General features: G+C 40.6%; 1 protein-coding gene across 4 annotated transcripts; it reads right to left on the bottom strand.

The window, feature by feature from the left end:
- Nucleotides 1-1,161: 1,161 nt before the first annotated feature.
- Nucleotides 1,162-5,789, bottom strand: LOC115757134. 4 transcript variants are annotated; one of them, XM_030697246.2, is made up of 5 exons: nucleotides 5,607-5,782; nucleotides 5,140-5,261; nucleotides 4,486-4,801; nucleotides 2,443-3,107; nucleotides 1,162-2,091 (listed from the first exon to the last, which is right to left on the bottom strand). In XM_030697246.2, exons 4-5 carry the CDS (start codon nucleotides 3,048-3,050, stop codon nucleotides 1,407-1,409), a joined length of 1,293 nt encoding a protein of 430 aa, XP_030553106.1. In that variant the 5' UTR covers nucleotides 3,051-3,107; nucleotides 4,486-4,801; nucleotides 5,140-5,261; nucleotides 5,607-5,782; the 3' UTR covers nucleotides 1,162-1,406. The 4 variants fall into 4 exon arrangements, with proteins under 4 accessions (XP_030553106.1, XP_048131864.1, XP_048131862.1 ...); XM_048275907.1 differs by lacking the exon at nucleotides 4,486-4,801 and having other exon boundaries at nucleotides 1,162-1,866; nucleotides 5,607-5,789; XM_048275905.1 differs by lacking the exon at nucleotides 4,486-4,801.
- Between the last annotated feature and the right edge of the window lie 18,995 nt (nucleotides 5,790-24,784).

Raw genomic sequence — 24,784 nt, 5'->3', positions numbered from 1 at the left:
TCTTCTTGTGGGTTTACTTTGCTTAACAAGCCGCCTGAACCGAAATTTGCGGCAGCCTGTTTTTTCTAGTCTGGGACATCGAGTTTTGAAGCTTGAAAAGTGAAGGTGAAATTGAGTAGAATGCTTGACATAATGGATGCATTAGTTTGGCTTTCCTTGACTGGAAACTCCTACCCCTCCTTTTCTCTGAATTTGGAATGAGCTACCGGTCGCAGTCTCAGAGGAATTATTTCTTCGTTTGATTTTCTTTCTAGAGAACGATACGATTTTCTTCGTTGTGTCTCTTGGTTGCATCCGAAACTAAGAGGGGAAACACGTCATGTACAGTGAACAGTTGGAAAATAAGCGATGCTTGGTTGATGCTGCCGTCCATCCTCTGGCTTTTTTGCTCCATCGATGAGTCTTGAACTGAAGTCCGGAGTCTAGGCAAGGCTGGGCTAGAACCTGTTGAACGGACAGGCACTTGATTCATTTTGAGATGAGCCTTGATGCTGGAGTCGTCTTGAGTAAGGCCGCTCGTTGCAGACTAATTGAAGACTGCTCGCCATTCCTTGGTCTAGGAAAATGTCAGTGCACAAACCACTTAGGTAGGTTATCAGGGAGAACCTAACCTACCCCTTTTGGTAAAACTGAAGATTCAGTGCTGAATATTTGAGTTTTAAGTGCTAATGATCTTAAGTGCTGAAAACAAGAACAAAAAGTTGGTGGATGATAGTTGAAACTAAGAGAGCTAAATATCATCGATCTCTTGCCAAGCATAGGAAAAATCGCCATTATCGATTGATTTTATCGATATATTTGGCGGGATTGTGATTGCCGAATGTTATTTTTCTATCGTACGAATTAATTAATTTCTTACTTGCTTACCAGATCAAGTGGATTTCTGACTTAATCTAGTTATCTAAATCAATCCTTTATAAGATTATCAAACAACCATATCATTAAGAGCTCTCATTTTTATTTTCGACCCTTAATTGGGTCATCAATCGCGTCAACAAGTTCATATTATCAGTGCTAAGGCTATGCCTATAATCATCATCATCAAACACAAGGGGAAGTGTTCTATTAATGTCTACTTTATCTGAAATCATAGTCTAAACAAAGTAGAAACATCTTGAAGTGTCAAAGATCACCCTCTAAAGCTGAGTCCTTACTCCCCAGTTAGAAAATACACAGAGTGACATTGCTGAAATTTCATTAATTCACATTTGTCACTGGCTTTGTTGGCAGCGATTGTTCCGGTCGGCCCCATGAAACGATATAAGCGACTGGTGTTCAAGTTTAGAAAAGCAAGAAATTATGTACATCATCAGGGCAACTGTTAACCAGTCACAAGACGCAACAAGAGAAGAACCGAAGCCAGTCAATGTTCATGTAAAATTCATCAGTCAGAGTCTTTTCTCCTCCTACCACGAATGCCGTGTCTGAGACACTCTCCTCATCTTCCTCCGGAAAGGCCTGCAAGCTTCAATGCTAAGATCAACAGCTGCCGCAAGCGCCATGAAAATGGCCGCATCTTCCACACAGGTCACGTGCCGCATTGCTAATTGCACCAACGGCTTGCTGTTCTTTCCTTCCCCTCGGACTTTACAACACATAACGAAGCCACCAACGACGGGGCTCAGTCCACCGAAGTCGCCACTGCTTCTTGGGCTCGGTATCGGGGTCTGCCCAGATGCTCTCATCTGCCTATCTGTGTCTATGAAAAACTCCCCGCCCTTTTCGGCATTTATGTTGATCTCAGACACAAGCAATTCTCCTCCTTCTTGCCCTTCTGAGAGGAGCCGGAACCGGCAGCAAATAGAGTCTCTCAAGCCACGTTCGCGCCATGCTTCAAGCTTTCCCCAGGGCTGCCAGCTCTCGGGCCTACAGGGATCAGGCCGGACGATCAGCCAAGCACCTGGGTTAGATTTTGCTACCCAGTCACAACCTGTTGAGGGCACAAAAGGAGTAGTTATGAAGGCTGCAGCCACAGCTGAGCCAGACAAATCGTGTATCTTCACCTTCCATCCCTTTCTCTCTCTTCTTTCGGTCTCTTGATCTGAACCGTCGACTGACCAGTAAGTGCTCAACGGGTCAACCTGGGGGACCCTATGATTAATGACAGAATTTTCAGGTGGTCTGAAAGACTTGACCTCCATATCATCAATGAATCAGTGACCCAGGATATGACTCAATTAAGACCAAAATTCATTTATAAAATGCCTCATTTTGTTTGCAGAGAAATAAGATGCTTTTCTACACATTGACGATTCTATGTGCACTTGCATCATATATCAATGAATCCAGAACTACACTTCATTCAACTATATTCGTTCACAATCTCTCCTCAATTTCTTGCACGCAAACTTGATTTATCTCTTCAGGCATTAAGAAGGAGACTATGGTGATGAATTACTGCTCATTAAGGGATTGAAAGATAAACTATGTACTTCATATCACCTGTCGTGGCTGAACTTGCAACTAAAAATAGGTTGTTTGATGGATCCTTGAAGCTGAACTATTTGAGGGCTCAGTCTGGTCACATCCTCAAACTGGAAGACGTATCTAGGATCAGGATCTAGCTTCACTCTCAAGTGAAGTTCCACTCCAGGTTGTCCGCTATCCAGCTTACTCTTGCCGATACCTATCCACCCATTGAAAAGGATAACGGGTTTTGCCTTGCCCCAATCAGGACTCACCTCCAACTTAAACGTCCCAAGTTGCTGTCTTTTGTTGCCAACACCGCAGTGGGATCCCTTCCTTCCCGTGAATACAGAAATCTCGAGATATGCCTGAGAGCTATAGAAACAGCCGGGTGCAGTTAAGGCTTTCAGATCAGATTCTTCGAGATAAAAGCTCGAAGCAATGCTCTGACAATCTGGGGTAGCTTCGGGATTGGACACCAAGGGGATTGTTAGTGTCTGAGCAGGGAAACCTCGGAGGCGAATCTCACACACACATGAAGAAGAGAATGGTTGGATCCCAGATTTGACAGAGTTTAGAGTCGATCCGGGGAACCTCAATCCCAGTGAGCCGATGGATAACCTGATGAAAGCCTGAGGATCCATTACGGGTCACAAAAATTTCTTCATTAGGATGAGAAGCTTGACTTAAATGGCTGAAACCTGAGATGCAAGAAAGGATGGATGAAAATCAAACAAAGAGCATTAAATAGTTAGAGATGATGACGTAATTTGGTAGCTTGAATAAAAATGGCTTTCCATATAAGATATGAAATCTAACAGCAGCTGAAAATAAAAGAATGGATGATATCAAATGAATTTATTAAGTGCAAAGAGTTTCTTATATAAGCTGAATAATCATATAAGTTAAAGCCATGAAGTTGCATCCAAGATGTTTGTCCAGACAGCACAGTTCTCCATGCAGATCTCTTGCGATTGCTAGGGCATTTAATCTTTGGCCAAGAAGCACTACAAAGTACTGTTGCTTCTAAAGTAAGTAATTTTTTGTCTTAGCATCTTTATTATCTGTTTCCTGTTCATGCAGAAAAACCAACAAATGCAGCCTAAAGCAATTAAATGAGCAATGCTACAATGAGATGCTGAATAACTGAGAACTGGAAACAAAATTTCAGACCACGACAAGGCAATTCTAGCATTTGTAGTTTCCCTAGTGTCAGAGGAAATCAGAGGAAATAAGCAAAGTCTTGCAAATAGTATTCAACTAACATTTGAAGTAATAACATTGAAAATCAGAAAGAATCCCTGCATCCTTTGGTTCAACATATATTCCTCGAGTTACTCAAGTATTCGTAACAACTCTTGAACTTCAGTTCACATTGAATCTCTGCAAATGGCATGCTTATTGGAACTAAAAAAATATAGAATGTACACAAAACATGCTATAAAACCAAGAGCGGGAGAGAATATCCAGCTACATGAATATGGCCCTGCTGGAACATCAGTGAAATATATTTGATTTCATATTTTCAGGTAGTCTTAACAGCCATAACAATCAGGTGGTTGGTCCAGAAATGGCACTCACGGAGTTTGTATCTGATCTATTCTAATCACCTCTTAGACAGTCACAAAGATTACGTTCAGTTGAAGCAATGATTTTGACAACATAGGTAGGTCAGTCTACCTCATAGATAACAGCAATTAACCTCAACCAGGAAATAGCAAACTCGACAGAATGTGGGGATTCAGTTCATTAAAAACTTACTTCACCATTCTTAGAATTCTCCATGACAATTAATATTCTGATACCAACTAAAAGAATACATTCAAAGAAGTTTAAAGGAGATGGCAATTGGCAGTAAAGTGGTATTCACTCAATGAGAACTGAAAGTTAACTTTTCTTTTTGCCAGGATACAAATTCGAATGAATTTACAGGCTGAATGTAGGCTAACGTACACGGGAAGACGCTCAAATAAATGCCTGGAAGAGTCCAAGTGTAATCCGGATTAAGCACTTAAAGTAAAAGGCTTTTACCACACAAACGTGAAGGACCTATTCCATACAAATCAAACACGTACAAACCTGGTTTCTCATCTCTTCTGCAGCAGACATGCATTTTTTTTATCCCGATAAAGAGTTCATCTCGGGACCAAGATATAGAATAATGACCATAACCTGGTCTGGTGTGATCATCGGTCTGATTGTGCCCTTACAGGCATATAAACATTCTCCATATCCTTTGATCATTCACTAACATTAAGATGAAGAAGTAAAACAATTACAAGATGGGGCATACAAAATTCCCAGCGACTCAATTGAAGAAGCCCTTTGACATGGAATACATCCACCAATCCAGCGGTGAAGCTTATGAATTTTTCACCAAATGTATCAAAACTTCCTGGTAAAGAAGCTAATTACATATTTTCGTGGCATGAACAACCAAAGAGAAGCTAATTTTCAAGGCATGAGCAGCACTTTGACCATAGATCTCTACAGAAATGGCATGAGAAGAAAAGGCCATTCAGCCCTAAACTAGCTGCCTTAGCTAATTGGAGAGTACTGAAAAAACACAGGCCATGAATTGCAAATGTAAAACACACTCACAGAGTCAAAATAGGATATAACAAGCCTTAAGCCACAATAAAAAGCAACTTAACGCAGACAGCAACAAGGAGAAACGGATAAGCAAAGTCAAGAATCCTCGAACCAAGCAAAATTAAAGAAAACTAAACTCACCCCTTGAACCTCAAGAAAGAGTACCGATCCCACTTCTCATCTTCAAGAAGTTCTCACAAGTCACAACCAACATCACAGAGCAGAGACAGAAAAACTCTCAACGAAGCATTACAATTTCGGACCTGCATAAGTCAGCAGCAAAAACCCAATTACGGTTTGGGCTCAGAAATCAGAATCCCTCTCTCTCTCTCTCTCTCTCTCTCTCTCTCTAAGAGAGAAAGATGGTGAGTTATGATTAGTGGGTATTAGTTGAACAAAACAGATCAATAATAAGCCAATCCCTCCGCCTAGGATGTCACGTATACTGTGAGACGGATCACGAGGACAAGCCAAGCTCCCTCCGTCTCTCTTTCTCTCTCTCTCTAGAGAGAAAATAAAAATATGGGTCAAGTCACACACGCACATCCATGGATAGATGGGAGGGTATGCATGTTACCTGCCCATAAAAAACAAATCTAGCTCCCTACCTGAAAACGATACTCTGCCTGCATTATTCGCCTCCATTTCAAGAAGGAAGAAATGGGTTTTTTCCCACAACCCTGTGCATGTGCATTCAATTCTAAGATAAGACAGACAGAGAAGGAGAGAGAGAGAGAGAGAGAGACAGGGAAGCTCAAGCTAGAATGGGGGTGGTGGGGACAATGGAAATCGAGATGAATACAACTATCCTTGGATTAGTAAAATCATGAGGGGGGATTAGTATAATGCGATGCTTGTGATGTTTGTTTTTGTGTGATGAAGTCGTGTTCTGTTCTGCGAAGATGCAATGGAGGAGAGAATAAAGAAATGGGTGAAGAGAGAGAGAGAGGGGAAGGAAGAAGAAGCAGAGGAAGGAAAAGGCAAGAAAATGAGAGGGACAGAGAGGTCGTGAAGACAGCTGTAATCAACGCTCTCCTCCTCGTCCTTCGGCTCATAGAAAAACATAATAATAATAATAATAATAATAATTATACATAATTATGCATGAATAATTTTTTCCTTTTCTCAATAAATGAGCATACGCATACGTATGCATGACTTCACTTTTTTCCTTCTTTCTGGAGCTGCTATTTTTATCTTCCTTATTGCATGATCCATGCAACATTATGAAATCTTGACACTCTTCAGAAATCTACGAATCGTCTTGTGTCGTGTCGTGTCCGACACGCTTCGACACTTCTCCACATGTCGCTAACACGTGATCATGGCTCCGGACACGCCGGCAACATGCAAGTTCAATATCTCAACACGTCATTTCGACATGTACGGGTTTAGTTTTAGGTATTTTCAATAAATTAGGGATCAAATATAAATTTATAAATATATATATATATATACATATATACTTTTGTCATATATCCAGTCCCTCTAAAATTAATATACGGCTCTTTACCATGTATATAAGAAAATATGCATTTAATATACAACGTATCCTAATATGTCGAAATTCTCTATTTTTAAAAAATGACGTGTCGGCGTATCGTACCATGTAATGTCACATGTCGCGTGTTTGTGTCGGTGTCGGAGCTACTTAGATGAAACATATCGATGATTAAACTTAATGATAGGTTTGGGTTTGAGGGTATCCTAGTAAAAATATCATGAATTTTCGCTTTTCAATTATGCTTTACTTTCCCAAAAGTTAAGAGAGAGGAAAAGGATAATGTGGAGAATAATTCCATTTCGTACCACTGCCAAATTACAAATGGCGGATACTTATGGAATTAACTTTTGTTTGAGAGCCGAGAGGAGAACCTCAAATCAATGTCCGCCATAACAGCATAGTTCAGCTTCAATAAAAAGACGTGGAAGGAAGACGCCCAAAAAATAAAAATTAGCCTTCCGAAGAAGATAAAAAATTTACGTTTGGAGATTTATAAGGCAGGAGGTAGAAATGTTTGTGGCAAATTTGAGAGCGCAATGGTTTTGCTTGTGATCGGATCCTAGAATTTCGTAATTATTAGACAAGGCCATTCGCGTAGGAATTCTGATGATTCCAATTTTTTCGATTATTAATCAGCTCTAACAACTCGTTTCTCTCTCGTGAACCGTACGACTTTTTGGTTAGAAGCACTGGTAGGCCCTTTAACCGCTCAAAATTATTAATTAATTAATTTTTTTTGGGGAATATCGTGCGCCGAAAAATATTTAACTTTTTAATACGGATTGATACGATTTCGAATTTTCTGGAATTTTGGAGAGTGTCTTAATTTTTTTTTTAGCTGAAAGTGCAAATGGCCGGCATTTGTTGACTGGGATCAAATGAAAAATAATGAAAAAAAAAAAAAACAACGAGAGCGATGGAATTATGCGTGCCGTACGAGGAAAAAAAAAGGGTTTTTAGCTTTTTGGTTTTTGTCTCTTTACAAAGTTTGTTTTTTTTTTTTTTGGGTTGTTGAGAAAAAGACCAACTTTCTTATGTCAAAAGCAGAGTCCCACCACCACCACCCGGAAAAGAAGGCCAATTCGACGGCGACTGTTCTTTTTTCTTCCCTTTGTTGTTGTTCTTGTCGTCCGCTCGACATCGAGGATTGTCGTGCCTCGACCGATCAACGGCACCGGTTGGACGCTGCAGTCCACCAAGAAAGGAAGGAGGGATTCGGTGGTTGGGTTCCAAGACTGATGAAATGAATCCGCCACAGACGGCACGGATCGGATCTTTTCAGAAGGACAAGGGCCGAGTTGGATCGAAAACAGGGAAATGAGCATCGGAAGAGATTGGAAATAAAAATGGCAGAAAGATTCCATTTCAAGAGCTCATATATTGACTTGACTGCCACCGTCATTCAACACCTTTGACAATCGATCCTGCCCGAGCGTTTGGCTTCAACGAGTGTTCCCGCTAATTTTGATTCTCGCGGCCTTTTCGATTTCAGCCAAACTTCGTCGGTCGATGTCAATGCTTGTCGGCTCGACCGACACTAACTCGGCCATCAACCGAAGGATGAAAGTTTTGCCGTCTCATGGCTTTCGATGCTGATGCTTGACTATCGACTGTATTCACAGTCAACATCGGATCATATGTACTGGTCAACTCAACACGGTGTTTAACTCCTTCCTTGTCTACACCCAACGTGTTTTGTTCCTGACGGCAAAAATCAAGGGCCTGAAAGAAATTAGACACTAATTATGGGCCAAACTTTCAATAAAGAGGAAGTTCACGGGTTGAAATTGAATAGCTCCTCCCCCACGGAGCTCGAACTAGACCTCCACCACAAGTCCTCAAAAGGTTCGTGTGGTGGTGGTTGGCCATTATGCCCCTCGAAGCTCCAAGCAATTAAGAAGAAGGTTAACGGGGTCAAACAATTCCAGAAAATCATCCCATGAATCACAACACTGCTATACATATAGCAATTCAGTCTTAACAACTTTTCTATTTTGCTAATCGAGTCTTAAACTTTTGCTTGAAATTTCAATGTAGCCCTTCGGTCAATTTAAATCAATCTCGGATCAATTCTTCAATTGCCTAAAGTTGCACTATCTCAGCATGCGTTGATTTTCGTCAATACCTCTTTTAGCACACTCGCAAAACTCCTTGTTATTACAATAATAGTGACAAGGAATTTGGATCCACATAAAAAAAAAAAGGAACGTTTGAAAATGGCAATCTGAAATTTAACTAATTGTTATAATGTTTTGTCCGAGAAGAGGAGAAAATAACGAAGAAGAAATGAAATCAAGTACAACATTTTTCCTATAATTTTCGTGAATTACTACGAAAATAAAATCAAGTAAGCGGGACTCTCAATTCCCAACCTTTCACAAAACAAAATGGGTTAAGTGCGTTGGAAGTCTTAAAACCTGTCATAAAAGTGTAATTATGTCATAAAACTTGTCAAAAAATGCTATTAAGTCCTACAACTTTACAATCAAGTTTTAAAACTCAAAAAAATTTGTGAGATCAAGTTCTTTTAGTGATTGCATTTTTTAAAAGTTTTATAACTCAATTGCACTTTCAGGATAAATTTTACGACTTTTTTTAGAATTCGATTACACCTTCATAATAAGTTTTAGGATTTAATTACGCTTTTTAAAAATTTTAATGCTCAATTACACTTTCGGGATGAGTATTAAAACTTTCGATGCACTTGCAATACCCTAATTTCCAAAAGAAATATTTCTCCCAAAGAAAAAGGAGATCACCAAACCGGCCCTACATGTCTCCGTTTTCCTCTCCCCCCGAACGCGTCGTTTTGTTTATGTCCTGAGGTCAAGCGGATGCTGACAGCGACCGCCACCACATGCGGCGGCGGGCCCCCCAGTTCCGAACCGCCCTGCTCGCAGGAACATGCTGCGCAGTTGCCGATCCCCAGAAACGAGCAGAAGAGGGAAAGAGACATGTCTTCAATCTCATTCGCCGAATCAAATGTTTAGTGTGTTTGATTTTCCTCGAGACCCTTGCCCGTTGACCGCGCGAGCTCCCTCGCCATTTTGCTTCAGGAAAGATCAATGTGAACGTGCTTTGTTTATGTCTGCTCCTCGTTGGATCCCAAACATTCCCAGCTACCAAGATCGTGTCCGGAGCTGCTGAAGTGGGAAAGTCTTAGGTGTCGTTCATCCCGTTTTCACATGGCACCGAACGTGCATCCGTATCTGAACTCTCTCTCTCTCTCTCTCTCTCTCTCTTTGGTGTTTTCTCAGTATAACATTGATTAGCATGTATTGTTTGGAATTTGCAGATTCTGTCCAGCATTCATTCGCATGTATCCAAGCATGGAAGTTGAACCCAGGAGGCCGGGGCGGTGTCGGCCCAGCGTGGCCCGTAGCTAGCTATGCCGAAATGAATGATATGGGCGGAGGGCACAAGACCGTGGCATGGCATGACCCACGGCCCGTTATGGTCCGCGCTTGGCACATGGCCTAGGGAAAAAAGAAACCAGAAAAACGGTGTTATGTTTCGAAATTGTTTTTAGAAGAAGAAAAGGAATTTATTAACAAATCCTAAGTGAAGTCTTGTGCATGTACTTACACTTTTTGTTGAATACACGAGAGAATTATCGTTATCGGAGCTTACGGTTTAGACTAACAATCGGGATACCAATAGGATGGGAATTTACAATATATAGAAATATAAAATGTGCAACTAAACACGATCTTTTAGTTTTTGATGAACGATAGGGCTACGATCAGTCCAATATAGGTCAGGACATTCAAATGTACTCATCGAATCAAGAGTGCGCCCTCAATACTAGTGACATCCTAATGAAAAGAGGATATATGAAATGTTAGTTTTCTCTTTGTTTTAGCAAGTTTTAAAATGATAATATTTTTTTCGGGTCCAAAAACGACACAATTTTTAATACAGTATAAACAACCTCGTTCGGTCGAAGTGACCGAGCTCACACATTCGGTATTCAAGCTTCGGTGTGCCGGCCCCTCGGTTGACCCGCTTTCTTCGATTGGTTCAGCCCAGTTGGTCCAACAACCACACTGCAGCAGCGGGTCCTTTTGACCTAAAAGTCAAGTATGAAACATAAAAATAGTTAAAAGTTTAATCCAAAAAATTTATACTGATAAGCTTGATAAGCTGATGGAGACAAGTGTATGTAAAGATTGTAATAGTTTTTATGATGTGAGTTATATTGATTGATATTGTAATTAATTATTTTACGGGTTTGGTCTAATAAAATAAGATATAAAGATTTTTAAGTCGTCTAATATGAGCCCGACTTATATGGGTTGAGTTGAGCCCAAGTGTAATAAAACGGCCTAGCCGAAAACTTCATAAATAGTGCTCAAATCTCTTCTCTAACTCTAATGTAAAAGCAAGTTTACAAAAGAAGCAGTTACAAAATTGCGTCGTGAGGGGCAATCTCATTAAACCAATGATACATAGGGCGATAGAAGAGAAGCACTTGAGCTTTGGATTGTCGTTGTTCCGCATAAAAAACGATGGATTTCAAATTAGGTGAACAAAATCCTTTAAACCATTATTGTACTTCTAATTTCTAGTTATGGTGATCTTAGGGTGCCCTTTTTGCGGGTATAATGTGAATTCCATTGTCAAGCGACGTAGAATATTCGGCAAAAGTGAATGTACTCAGCATGATTCATAGCTTTGGCGGCCAAAAAAAGAAAAATACGAAGAAACATGTTTTGTACGTGCCCTGGAGTCAAACGAATTTTCCTTTTACCATTTTGAGGATCACTATTCTTCTCTCAAAACATTTTCTAAGGCAATGTTGGAGGTCCAACTCAGCATTCCAGAAGAAATCGTGTGCAGGTTAATACAATGTGAGCTAGAATCCATTCCCTTCGCTCCGCTTCTCGTCGTGCGGTGTGACCCTCCTCTATCGGATTTGAGGAAGAGAACGAGAGGAAAAGACAGGGGGCAGACCTTAGGATACTTCATGGATCACCAGACTTTGGGCTCAAATGAGCTATGCTCCAATTTCTTTTGATGAGCCCAATAGGCCCATTAAACTGCATTAGGTCGCAAATGGCACGAATGACAATTATTTTCTTCTCGAGCTCTAGGAGGGCGAGAATGACAACCATTCTCTTTTCGGGCTCTATTTCTAGCCAGAAATAGCTTTTTTTATTTATATTCCCTAAACGAGTTTCTAAACAAAGACATGTGTTTGATAATGGCACAAAATATATATTCCCAAAACAAAAATTCGTTTGATAACAACATGAAATTCCTACGGTTGGGCAAGCGGCGGAGGACGGCATAGGGCAATTGGCGGAGGATGGCGTAGGGCAACCGGAGACCCGCGGTGGGCGACGGGTGGACAGAGATCGGCGGACGGCGATTGGTGGATGGATACCGGCGGCCGACGAACAAGGACCGGAGACACGCGGTGGGCGATGGGGAGAGCCGCTTGTGACCCACGAGCGGTGACTAACGGATAGTAGCAAATTGAAAGAGACGGGCCGATGGAGGCCAACAGACGATGACCCGGGATCGGCGGCCATCATTTAAGCATCCAACCGTCGGCAACCAGCGGTAAGGATCCGAGAGAGAGGAAGACCGCATGCAAGAGAGAGGAAGACCGCATGCGAGAGAGAGGGAGTAATTAATGAGAAGAATTCATATTTATGTTTTTTGTTTCAGAAATAGAAAAGTAGAAAATTGTTACTTCTCATTTTTGTTCCAAACCTGTTTATGGGTCTAAAATTTATCTTGAAATTAGGATAGTGAAATTACGCTACCAAACGGAATTCTATTTCAAACATACTTCCCAAAATAGAAAAGTGAAAATAAAAAAAGAAATATAATTGTTGTCATGCGCGCTTTGAGTGGCCAGTCACAAATGCAGGCCAAGCTCTCGTGGGTTACACAAGATGGACTGAATTCATTTTACCCTTTTCTTTTCTTTTTATTCTAAATTCGAGTGGGTTGACCTATTTAACTAAGGGGGCCAATAGAAATTTTATCGGGCTTCAATAAAATGAATCGAGTCCAATTTAATAAATTTTGATTGGCCCAATTCGAATTGGCATGGTTTGATTCACTTGGATTGACTCTTGATATCCTAATTGCTTTTTCGTTGGGCAAAATAACATTTCATTCATAAAAAAAAATAGAGAGAAATATCGCAGATTACTACCTATAACTTCAAAATAAAACAAGTTTCAGATAACAAGATGAATCATCAAAACAAGAATATGGGTCACACGCTTAACGTCCAAATCCATAACTCCATCAAACCAAAATCGACAATCAATCCCCAAAGCTGTCTTTAGTAATGATCATATACTGACATCTTCATTTGTTATTACGGCTTTACTTTTGTACAGTGCATGCCTAAGTTCGGCATGCTCAACACCATTGCAATATAGAATAAAAAGGTTGAATGAGGACAAATATGATAATGACAGAGAAACCTTCACCGAGCTCTTTTGATCTCTTTCAAAACTAGATTTGTATGCTTATGAATTTCGAGGAAAGTGAAACCTTGAAATCATACACTACAAAGCTCTTTAAAATGGAAGAGAAAAGATTCCGGACTAGATTAGATCGGAAGAAAAAGGCTCTACAAATTGGGAAGAAAGCAAGAAAAATAAATAAAGAATCAAATTAGTTAACCAAGAGGGGAAATAAGCGAGAGATCTAGCTCAAACCCTTCCCTTCGTAGAGATAGAAGAAGGAAATTAAGTGGAGATGAGAGGAGGAGGAGAAGAAAGCTAGTGGCTAGGGTTTGTGGGTCCTCTATCCTAATTGATTAATCTCTCTTGAATTGCACCACGAGGCCAACCAATTTCATCTTAATTGGTCCAAATGGTTCGCGTGCAAAATTTCCAAAAAAAGTTTGAAATATAATTACTTTGGATAGGAATCAGTCTCTAATGGCAAGCTTATGGGGCTTATGTCCCAAGGCTCAATAACAAAACTTTGTAATAGTCTTTGTCCGATTTAGTATCGGGTTTGTCATTTGACATTGTAGTAATCTTTGCCTAACAAGTTGCAGGTTTTTCATTTCCGCACTTAGATAGATGCTTTTAATAGCTTGAGTGCTTACTTTTCGCATTGTTTTTCAATAGCTTGATTGTTAATTTCTTTTCCAGATTAGGCTAGAACTATTTAGATATTAATGAAAACCACCTCGCAAAAATACTTGCATGACAACTTAGAAATGACTTTGGTACCTATAAAGTCAACTGACAATCAAGAGTGCAGGATCATTTAGGTAAACAACCAACTAGTTAGAGCTAGGGAAAGGGCGTTAATTGAAATACTAGTGTAAATAAGTCCATGTTCTTAAAATCTTTGCTTGCGTATGAGACGAGGTGAATCTCTCGCGTTTTATTTGGGTTCTAGCCAACCCTCGAAAATGGCTAGTGGCGATTCCTAGAAAATACTTAGGTTGTTAAGAACTAAACAAATGAATGTCCCACCGTCACACGAGAAATGGGCTTGAAAGAGATCAAACGCGTACTCAATGAACCATCCATAGCATCTTCGAGGTGAATACCTTTAAACCCATCTGCCCTTGTCTAGAGGGTCGGGACAAGCCAATAAATCTTGTAGTAAAATTTTGTGAATTCCTTTGTTAGATTGAGAGATGATTTCGTGAGGAATTGCAAAGTTAAATACTGTGTAAGTTATTGGTACAATTTAAGGCGGAGAAACACTAAAAATATTTGAGTGACTTAAGTGTGTTCATAATTTTCGTTATAACGCTTGATGTATAATGGAATTCCATCTTGCTCTTCCCATGGATGTATGTTACTTCGATCGAATCACGCAAATCCAATGGCCAATTTATTTTCTTATTTTATTTATTCTATTAAGTGTAATTGTATTCTTCGTTATAATGCTAGAAGTATTGGGTGTACTTTGCAATAATAGTTATGTACTCAATTACTAAACAAAAGGAACTTTTCAAAAAAGAAAAGAAATTAACAATTATGAAAAGAAATTAATAATCATGCATGCCATAAATTCAGATGCTTGATTTCGACCCCAAAGGTAGGGGTGTCAAAAAAGCCCGCGCCGACTCGTCCAGGCCCGACCCAACCCGACCCAACCCGACCCGGCCAGAAAATTCACCCTAATTTTCGGGCCTTTCGGGCCGGGTTGGGTCGGCCTAGTTCTGATTTTTTTCCCCCACGTTTTATTTTTAATTTAATTTAATTTAATTTTATTTTTATTTTTATGTTCTTTCATTCGATGGAGATATCAAATGATTATGATTTCCAAAAAAAGAAAAAAGAAAAGAAAAAGAAATCGACCCTACCATACTTGAATAGGGTTCGGGTAGGGTTAGGTGCTGTTTAGTTTCGGGCCGGACCGAGACCCGACCCGACCCAGTCCGTTAACACCCCTACAAAGGTCGAAAAAAAAAATTCATATGCTTGATTCTTGATTAACAAAAGGAACTTTTCGCATCGTTTTTTAAAAGCTTCATTGCCTGACGAGTGGAACTTTTCAAAAAAGCATGCCACCCTAGCGGGCGCACGTTTCTTAGCTCGGGTTGGTTCGTGCACGCACGCATGGTCTCCAGTGCCATTGCTTGTATCCAAAAGCAGATGAATTTATGGGACATGGATTTAAGAATTTCTTAGGGTTTTGCTTTAACTCTCTCCCCCAAAAGTTCACTTGAAAGATGCCAACCATGCAACTCCAAAAACACCCATGATACTGACAAGAGACGACCTCCAGTTTTCAAACCCCAAAAAAGCAGAGGATTCGTTCAAGCATATGAATGTCACGAGCCAATCGGATTAGAATTGACACGGGAAATTTGACAAATGGGGTGGACTCAAATGCAAAATAAATAGAAAGGTGAAAGAAGACGATATGTATAAAAAGTGCATATAAATGTCACAATCATACGATGTGGGATATTTCAACAAAGAAAATAAGTGCACACTCAAAAAGTTATACAACATGGATCATATTGAATTCCTAGTGTAGTGAGTGAATCGATAGATGGAAGAGACTTTTGTCTACATGAAGATATAGATGTATATAGAACACACTACATATGAAGGCCATTTTAGTGACTGAATTGATGCATTGGTAACAAGAGAGTTTTCTCTTGATTTGTCACTAACAAAGCAGTGGCCAAGAGTTATTATTTTCTAGTTCAAATAACTAGGAAAGAACATTAATTTTACTGCTGTTTCATTCAAAGTGAAATATGACGGGGAAACAATTGGTTGGGCTATTGAGGATCCATGTTAAGAACCGAAGGCCATATGTTCAAATTTTTAACTGGTTGCTTGCAATTTGTTTCATACACCTGAAAGTACACGGGTCTAGTGTTTGTACCCTCGACATATTCATAAAAGTGAAACATTACTTTTAACTACTCATCATTTGTAACTAATCTGTAACTATTTGAATATAACAATTCATTGTGTGAGAAACTAAGGGTCCGTATGGTAACACTCCCTGGAAAGTGTTTCTGTTTCAAAAGTGTTCCCAGAACACTTTCGAACAGAAAACGTGTATGGTTGAAAAATGTTCTAAAAGTGTTCCGGGGAACACTTTTACAAAAAAAAAACACTTTTGAGGCCAAAAAAAGAAACAAAAAAAACTTGTTTCTGAGTTTTGGAACACTTTTTAGAAACAACTCGAAAGCAAGCTCGTGCAAGCCGCCACTACCACGCACCATCATTGGCGAGGAGCCGAAGCGGCCGCCGCCGCCCACCGGTAGCCACCGTCGCCGCCCGCCGGTTGCCGTCGTCGCCACTAGCCGCCGCCTACTGCCCGCCGTTGGCCGCCGATTGCCGGCTACCGCCGCAGCTGCCCGTGCGCCGCCGCCGATCGCGGGCTACCGCCCGCCGCTAGCCGCCGGTTGCAGATCCTTCCTTTTGGTGAAAAAAGTATTTTTTTTTTTTGTACTTGCCAAACACGTTTCTATTCCCGAAAATCGTAGCCAAGAACAGAAACACAAAACAATGTTTCTATTCTAAATATGTTCCCAGGAACAAAAATGTTACCATACACAGCCTAAGCAAATCGAGATCACTTATATCACACATCATAGATTGAGAAAAACAAGAGACCGTGTTGCCCCTCAAATTGTTCACTCTATGAAGCTTCTCAAGAACGCTTCATATGACCATGATAGATTATGGCTATTACTTTAACCAAACTCGGATGCATATTTGTACATAGCACAACTCTCTTCTTATGAACGTGCACATCTTAATCATTAATTGAATTTATAATTCTCATATCTCATTCTATAGTTTTGAAGTGCAACTTGAGCTCCGATGCTTAGGGGACAATTTTCCTGTATCAATTGCTTGGCTTCGCGTATCGAGAAAATTAAGTAGAACATCTTTAGCTTGGTAGGCTGAGATTGCTACATAACTTGATTTGTCCTATAAACTACTAGGAAGGTGCGTCTTTGATTATATTATTCCTTCAATATGTAATTAGTAGTTGATGAGATCACATCGTCGTGTCATTCGACCTCATAAGCAATTGTAATTAGTAATGCAACTGGATAAGAGTCATTATTCTACTATTTCACATTGTATAGTAACAAGTACTTGCCGTAAATGATGTGCGAACCAGAATCTTGCAATTTAAATCAATGCAAGAGAGCCAGAGAAAATAACCAAGGAACAATAAAGAACATCAAAGATTTACGTGGTTCGGTCCTAATATCGCTACCTACATCTATAGGGAGAGCCAGCAAAAAATAATTAGCTATAATTGGAGAGTCAGAGACACAAAACGCTCATGTGCTTGAGTTTTTCCCACACCTAGGTTATATCTAAACCTAAAGTATTCACAAATAGACAAATCAATCAAACGCGAAGCTCAAAACCTTCGTTGACCGACCACACTTCAAGAAGAGGGCAGTTCACTATTTGTTTCTTTCCTCTTGGGCAAATAAATGTACATACAATAAATGAACCCAATATTTTGTCCTGTAATGACAGAAGTTTTTTTATTTTTTTCATCTTTGTTTTAACCGCAAATCAAGCGCCCATCTTTGAATCTATTAATGTCATCAAACTTGCATATTTATCTTATCGGGTCAGATTTAGTGAAGGGCTCAAACTCGAAACATAATTCAACACTACCGATGCTTTGTTTTTGTCCCCTCCTATGAGAGTCTTTATCATTGACGTTAACAAAGTGTAAGTAGTTGATACTATGCAATGTCAAATTACAGAATAATGACTCTTATCCTGCTGCATTACTAATTACAACCGCTTTCGAGGTAGAATGGAACATATAGAGCACATTTACAAAATTTGATATCACATTAGACAAGTTGACCATATTTACTAGCTTATAAGAGTCTACCCCATTACCTAAATATCCATCGGTGCAACCAAACCGTATAATAATAATATCGACTTTTTGTGGGAAAAATTATCCAAAAAGTCCTAATCCTATTGCACTTTTGCTGGAAAAATTACTAAATAAGTCTTAAACTTATTGTAATTGTGTCAATTCAATCCTAGACTTTTTTTTTTGCCAATTTAGTTTTAAACCTTTTAAATTCGTGTCAATTTAGTCATTCCAGTCAATTTTGACTGAAAATCGCTCACATGGCGCGTACGGTGTTGACGCGGCTCGTCCGGTGTTGACGCGGCTCGTTCCGTGCTGACGTGACCAATTTTTAATGAATTTTTTTTATCTATTGGTTATTTTCATTGTCGCGATCACCCGCCAACCATGGCGAGGATGGACCTTGCCTAGTGACGATGAGGTCTAGCCTCGCGCGGCCGACCTCACTATCGTTGGTTGAGATCGAGCTTCATTGGCCCTTGCCTCCGGCCGGTCGCCGGACTCGATGGCCGGCGGGAGGAAGAAGAAGAAGAAGAAGAAAATAAAAAAATAAATGATAAATATTATTAAAAAATTATTAAAAATATCCGAGATGAGCAATTTCGAAAAATGTTGTCACTTCTTTAGATTTATGAGTTCATTTTTCTAATTTTATGTTTGAATTTTCCGTTGACCGGAAAATGCTTTCCGTTAGCCAAGTCGTCGTCGGATAACCAAATGAGTGAAAGTCGGAAAAACCAATTTTCGAAAAACATTCTCACTGGAACATACGCACCCTAAGATCTTTGTAAGTGGCAAAAATTTAAAAAATAAAAATAAAAAAATGGTCAATCTCAGTACTTGAGCGACTCGCTTTTACTAATCTACTGATTTTGGCGCTCGGGTCGCAAAGAGAACTTGGAGAAGTAAATATTTAGAACGAGTTTGCAAAATAATCGATGGAGAAATGGGATGGAAGTAAACATAAAAAATTTTGTTCCTGTCGGGCGTGGGCTCAAGACAATGATAAGTTACCAACGGCATAGTGTTTGATTCTTTCGATGTGAAATTTTAATTTCTTCTAGTGATTTTCAATCATAAAATGTTCGATCGTCGGGGGGGTCTTTTTTTTCAAAGAAAGAGTAAGTAGAGTACAGCCATGAGTGAATAAACAAATGATTCCATCAATCTATTCTTCACCCTCTATATTTCGTCGTGTTGATGAGCAAAAGGCTACGACGAAAGGTTGAGAGAGAGAGAGAGAGAGAGAGAGAGAGAGAGAGAGGAGCAAATCAGAAAGAAAGGAAGAGGTAAGAGCAAGCTAAGAGACATGCTTTCTGGAGATTGCAAACAGCTCCCTCCCTTGCCACGGGCAGCAAGGACCTGGTACTTCACTTTATTTCTTGTCTTTGCGCTCTATTTTCATCTTTTTTTTTTCTTAATCTAAGTCTCTGCTGTTATTCTTAATAATTCGTGTCTTTTACGTATGAACTGTTTTCACATTTATATGATTGTAATGCTAGACAAAATGTGGTCAGAAAAGACCTTCCTACGTCCACAGCGGTTCGTGAGCATTAAGAAAGAGATAACTTCAATGTATGGTTGGTATGGAAAATCAGATTTGATTCTCCTCCGTGCACTCCTTTTAATTCTTTTTTAAATTTGAATTTTTTTTTCCTTTTCCTTCTTCCTACTTCCTTTGCCGGCCGTGGGACTCAACGACTAACCATGATACGGGCGGGCGAGCTCGGGCATAAGGCTCACTAGATCCAAGCGATTGGGCTCACTTGAGGCCGGTGAGCTCGGGGCTCGCGAGATCCGGTGAGGACCGAAGCTTGCCGGGATCGGTTGAGCCTCAAGTGTGCCGAGTAGAGTCGTGGCCGGTCGCCGCCGAGGCCCATGGCCTGCGGAAGGAGGAGGAAGAAGGAGAAAGGAAAAGAAAAGAAAAAGTGAAACATGAAAATAGAATATAGAAACTTCAAATTAAAAAAACAAAAATTTTGAATTACTATAAAAATAAAAAGTAAAAAGAGAAGGGATGTGAATGAGTGGGGAAAGGAAAGATGAGGGAATCCATTTTCCTCTTTGCGAATGTGTTTTTTGGGTGCAAAACTTTTCCTCGGCTCATTTATTTTTGGTGAATCGAACCCCGAAAAATTTGCAAAATGAACGGAGCCTAAAAAGAAAATCAAATGCTTAGGGGGATTTCTTTCTTCAAGAAATTAGTTTATGAATAATTTGGATTATTCACACATAGAAAAAAGTCCTTTTTTTTTTTTTTTTCTTTTGGGCCATAAGAAACAAGTCCTTCAATATACAACTACATGACTACTATATATGGGTCGAGATCTACTTTTGAATTTCAAATTCCACATAATTCTAATTGATTGATGACACAAGATATGAAACCACTAACCTAACAGTATGACAGTATTGTCATTATTTTCAATCCAACGATTTTTCAATTAATTGGTAATTTATGCAAAAACACAATAATGATATGTGGATTTACCATCATCAGTGAAGCATTTTCCCACAAGATATATGAGAAGATATTGCATACCCTCTTGGTCCCGCATCATTTTTCCCCTTGTCCATTTAATTAACGACACGTGTCTAATGGGCCCCACATTTCAGATCTTTGAAAAATCTCTTTCTGACCCACTTTCTGCCTTCCACAATCACCCTCCACCTCCTCTCTTCTCCATCTCTCTGCAACGCGCTCTCTCCCTCTCTTTCCTTCATAAGATCGACATAGTTCTTGGGCGGGGCAGTGGCAGTGACGAACAAAACCCTCACCGAGGCCACCGCGGTCATGAAGACACTCGACTCTCCAAAGGGGAGTCTCGCTAAGATTGAACTTCTCGTGTTCCTCACGGCCTTGTTACTAACCTGTCTCACCATCTGGGGCTCATCGAGACGCCGGTACATCCACCCCGCGCTCAGGAACGTGTTATGGGCAGCATACACCCTCTCAAGCTACCTCATCGCATATACGCTTGGTCTCATGACCGAAGCTTCGTTTCGAAACGACCTGTTCTTGGTTTGGGCTGCTTTCTTATTGATCTTCTTCGGCAGCTCCGACTCCTTCTCCGCCTACAGCCTCGAGGATAATGAACAATGGAAGAACTATGCTTGGCAATATTTGATCAAGAACTTTGCGTTAGTCACGTTGTTGGTCGTGTACGCAAGCCAGTCGCCGATGTTCACGGGGGTCGTGTATCTATTATTAATCGTGCAGGCCAAGGTCAGTGAAAGAGCAACGTCTCTCAGGATGGCGAGTGGGTATGGCCTACAGAGTACCACCAAATCGATCGCTGACTACATGAGCTCTGAACACCTGCTGCCGAATGAGCCTGATCCGAACCCGCCTAATCCGGACCAGTCTGATTCGAACACGACTAATCCGATGAGAGGATACAAGTATGTTGTGAGAGCGGAAGAGGAAAGACGGTTAAGCTGGAACCCCTACACGTGGACAGAGGAACTAGCTCAAGCAAGAGTGGAAGAGCTGACCCGCCGCAAGCCATTGGAGATTACGGACGAAGTGATCACGGTCGAGAAGGTGTGGGCATGCAAAGGATCTCTTTTGAGCTCGACAGGCGGGGACCAAGACGGAAAGCTCAAGGACATTTGCCTCTCGTTTTCGCTCTATAAGCTTCTCTCCTTGAGATTTGGCGGCTATTCATTGCCCAAAGAAGCTCACGAAAAGACGTGGAAGTTGATTCAACACGGTTTGCTCGCAAACGAAAATGGCTTGGAGCGTGCATTTAGGGTCGTTGAGCTAGAGCTTTCCTTTCTCTTCGATTTGTTCTACACCAATTACCCAGTCATCTTCCACCCTGGACGTCGGAAACGAAAGCTGGTTGTGCTCTGTTTTTTGTTCTTTGGTTCTCTGTCGATTATTTCCTTTTGTTCCACGTGGTACTCCTTGAAGAAACCCCTAGATGTAGTTCAATTGGCTACTCCTGGTGGGTTGAACATCGACATTCTCGTGACGACGGTAATTTTTGTGGTATTCTTATGTTTGGAGCTCGTGCAGTTTCACTTCATGAACATCTCGGATTGGGCAAAAGTATCATTGCTATGTCAGTACGTACAGAAAACCTCGTGGCATGGGAACGAACGGATCGAGAAGAAGATAGGACGGATATGCCGGAAATCGCGGGAGCCTTGGGAAAGGAAACTTCGCCAATACTCGCTTCTCAAGTCGCATGGTTACGCCCCTTCGTGGTGGCTATCCAACGGCTTGACAGCAACTTATATTGATCCCCCAAGGGACGGTCAACAACAAAGCGAGCCCATCGAATTGTCCTCGGAGGTGAAAAAAGCCGTTTTAGGTTCTTTAATATCAAATCATGAGGAATTGAAGAATGGACAAGCTTCTTTGGGACGAAACAAAGTGGTTCAGCTCTTGTGGGCGTGTGGGCTCAAGATGCAGACTCAAGTAATTTTTACGTGGCATATTGCCACAAGTATTTGTGAGCACGAGGTGGATATTCCCACAAGTATTGGTGAGGATGAGGAGAAGATTGCACGTTCGAACTTCGTCATAGCTACCGACTTGTCCAAATATCTCGCTTACTTGGCAGCATTCTCTTCGAAGTTGTTGCCTGATCACCCATTCGATGCGGAATGTGCTTTTAATCATATCGTCTTCGACACAAGAGACTTGCTCAAAGGGTGCAAGACAGGAGAAGAAAGAATAGAGAAATTGAAGGAGACTGGAAGAACGGAGAAATTGAAGGAGACCGATGGGACAATGGATGATGATAGCGTTAGAATGATAAACCAGGGAGCGCGGTTAGGCCACGAACTGCTGCAATTGAAAGGAGAAGAAGGAGGTCCGGAGCTCATTTGGAAGGTGTTGGCTGACTTTTGGGCGGAACCGATGGCGTATGTGGCTCCATCGGATGACGCCAAAGCACATGCGGAGCACTTGGCGATGGGTGGGGAGTTCGTGACTCACTTGTGGGCGTTGGCCTCTCATGGCGACATTAGGCGACCCTAGCCAGAGCTAGCCCATTTGTTGGATCGCATATGGATGGCACCGTCGGTATTTCTCCGTGAGTTTAGTTGAGAGGAAAGGTTCGAATCCCTGTCATCAAATAAAATAAGAAGCGACTCGCTAGTAGTGTTGTTTGAGTGTTTTTATTTACTTGTACTACTTTGTAAAAGGACGGTCAATGCTTAATGTAATTGAGATGGGATGGACTGCTAGATATGTTTCATTGGGTGTGATCAATACTTGTCGAGACACAAACTTCGAGTTTTTCTGATGTCCGTCATCGGAACAAGAAGCAAGAGGTATAGGATATTGCCTAAAGGTGGACCAATGGCCCTCGATTAGGAGCGGCAGCCTATCTCAAGCCCATACCTTGTGTGACATTGAGAATTGATATGTACCACACGAAGTGAGTGGATTAATAGCTAATAGAGGAGGTCACACGTGCATGACGAGAAGCGGAGCGAAGGGAGTGGATTCTAGCTCACGGTGGATTAACCTATACATGATTTCTCTGGATCTCCCGCTATCAGGCCAAATTGGCTGATTTAACTCTATATTCAAACAATACGGGGATCAAATTCGGCGAAATTAAAGTTCAAAAACTAAATTAAAATTTGAAGGAGAATATATGCATTACTTCAACATTGCCTTAAAAGAATTTTCTAGAGATGCATTCCTAGTAAGTGAAGGGCTGTGATACTCAAAATGGTAGAAGAAAAATCCGTGCGACTAGAGGGGTATGAAGTTGTCGCGACCGTCCCGAAGGTTAATGTACCCCAAGGGATGGCTAATGATTATTAAGCCAAGAAGGCTTAGCTCAAGCTCTTCGAAACCCATACCAATTTGCGATTTTCAAAATACTCAACATGCAAAAGTAGTCACCACTAATCCACTGGAGTTAGCTAGAAACCAAGTAAGGTGCAAGAGCATACCTTACTTCCTAGGAAACTAGAGTTTTCTAGGTTCCTGAACTTGATTACACTAGCTAATTTGCTAGTGCCATTTTGGTACCTAAACTTGATTATTCATTTTCTAAAGTGTCCATGTAGTCTTTTTACCAATTTTAGTCCCAAAGTTCTAGTCCACTAAATGTCCATGCAACATCTCTAATCGGGCAAAAAATGAAACGAAACAATTAATATAAAGAAATGTGCAATCAAATAAAAATCGAAATGAAATGAGAACGCACAATGAGCGACCAAGCATTTATTTCTGGGAATAAACAAGGTCCTAAAGGCTTATTTCATATATGAAACCAAGTTCGCCTAAAGATTTTTATATTTTTTATGCTAAGTCTAATGTTTATTAAAGTTCTAAACTAAGAATGTCTAAACTAATTCCAGACTTGTATTAATACTAAAATCTAGTAAAACTAGTCAAAACTAATTTCTATTTTTTTTTTTTTTGAAATTTTGTAGAATTTTTTTAGAAATTTATTATTTTTTATTCTAACTTCTTATTCCTGGAATATTATCAAGATCGGGTCGAAGGACCCCAACCCATTCTTCAAAGGATTTCGATCCGGATCCTAAAGGCCCAAGTTGTACAAAAAGCCCAGTCCGGCTCCTCATTGACTTGATTGGATTTGGTCCGGCCCAACTCCTAACTGACCCTATCCGATATCCATTTAACCCGGCCAGACTCCATTTTATTCTAATTTCTTTATTTCCTATTATCTTTTTATTTTCTGTTTTTATTTTTCCAAATTTTCTGCTCTTCTCTCCTTCATCGCACACCTTCTTCTCCGAGAGATCTCACCGACAATTCATCGAACCTTCTCCGGCCGTCACCGATCATAGGTCACCATCGGCCGTCGGCACCGCCACCTCCGGCGACGACGCCGATCAACACAAACATCATTTGACCGCGAATTATGCTGACGAACGTTTCCAGCATTCAATATCTAAAACCAAGTCAAATTGCACACAAATATAGTAAACCAGGGAATCAGAAAGCTAACAGCAAACAGGCTT

This window comes from Rhodamnia argentea, chromosome 3 (assembly GCF_020921035.1).
Source record: "Rhodamnia argentea isolate NSW1041297 chromosome 3, ASM2092103v1, whole genome shotgun sequence".
NCBI classification, from domain to species: Eukaryota; Viridiplantae; Streptophyta; class Magnoliopsida; order Myrtales; family Myrtaceae; genus Rhodamnia; species Rhodamnia argentea.
The sequence above is the reverse complement of the archived record's forward strand: the minus strand, read 5'-3'. Positions and strand labels throughout refer to the sequence as shown.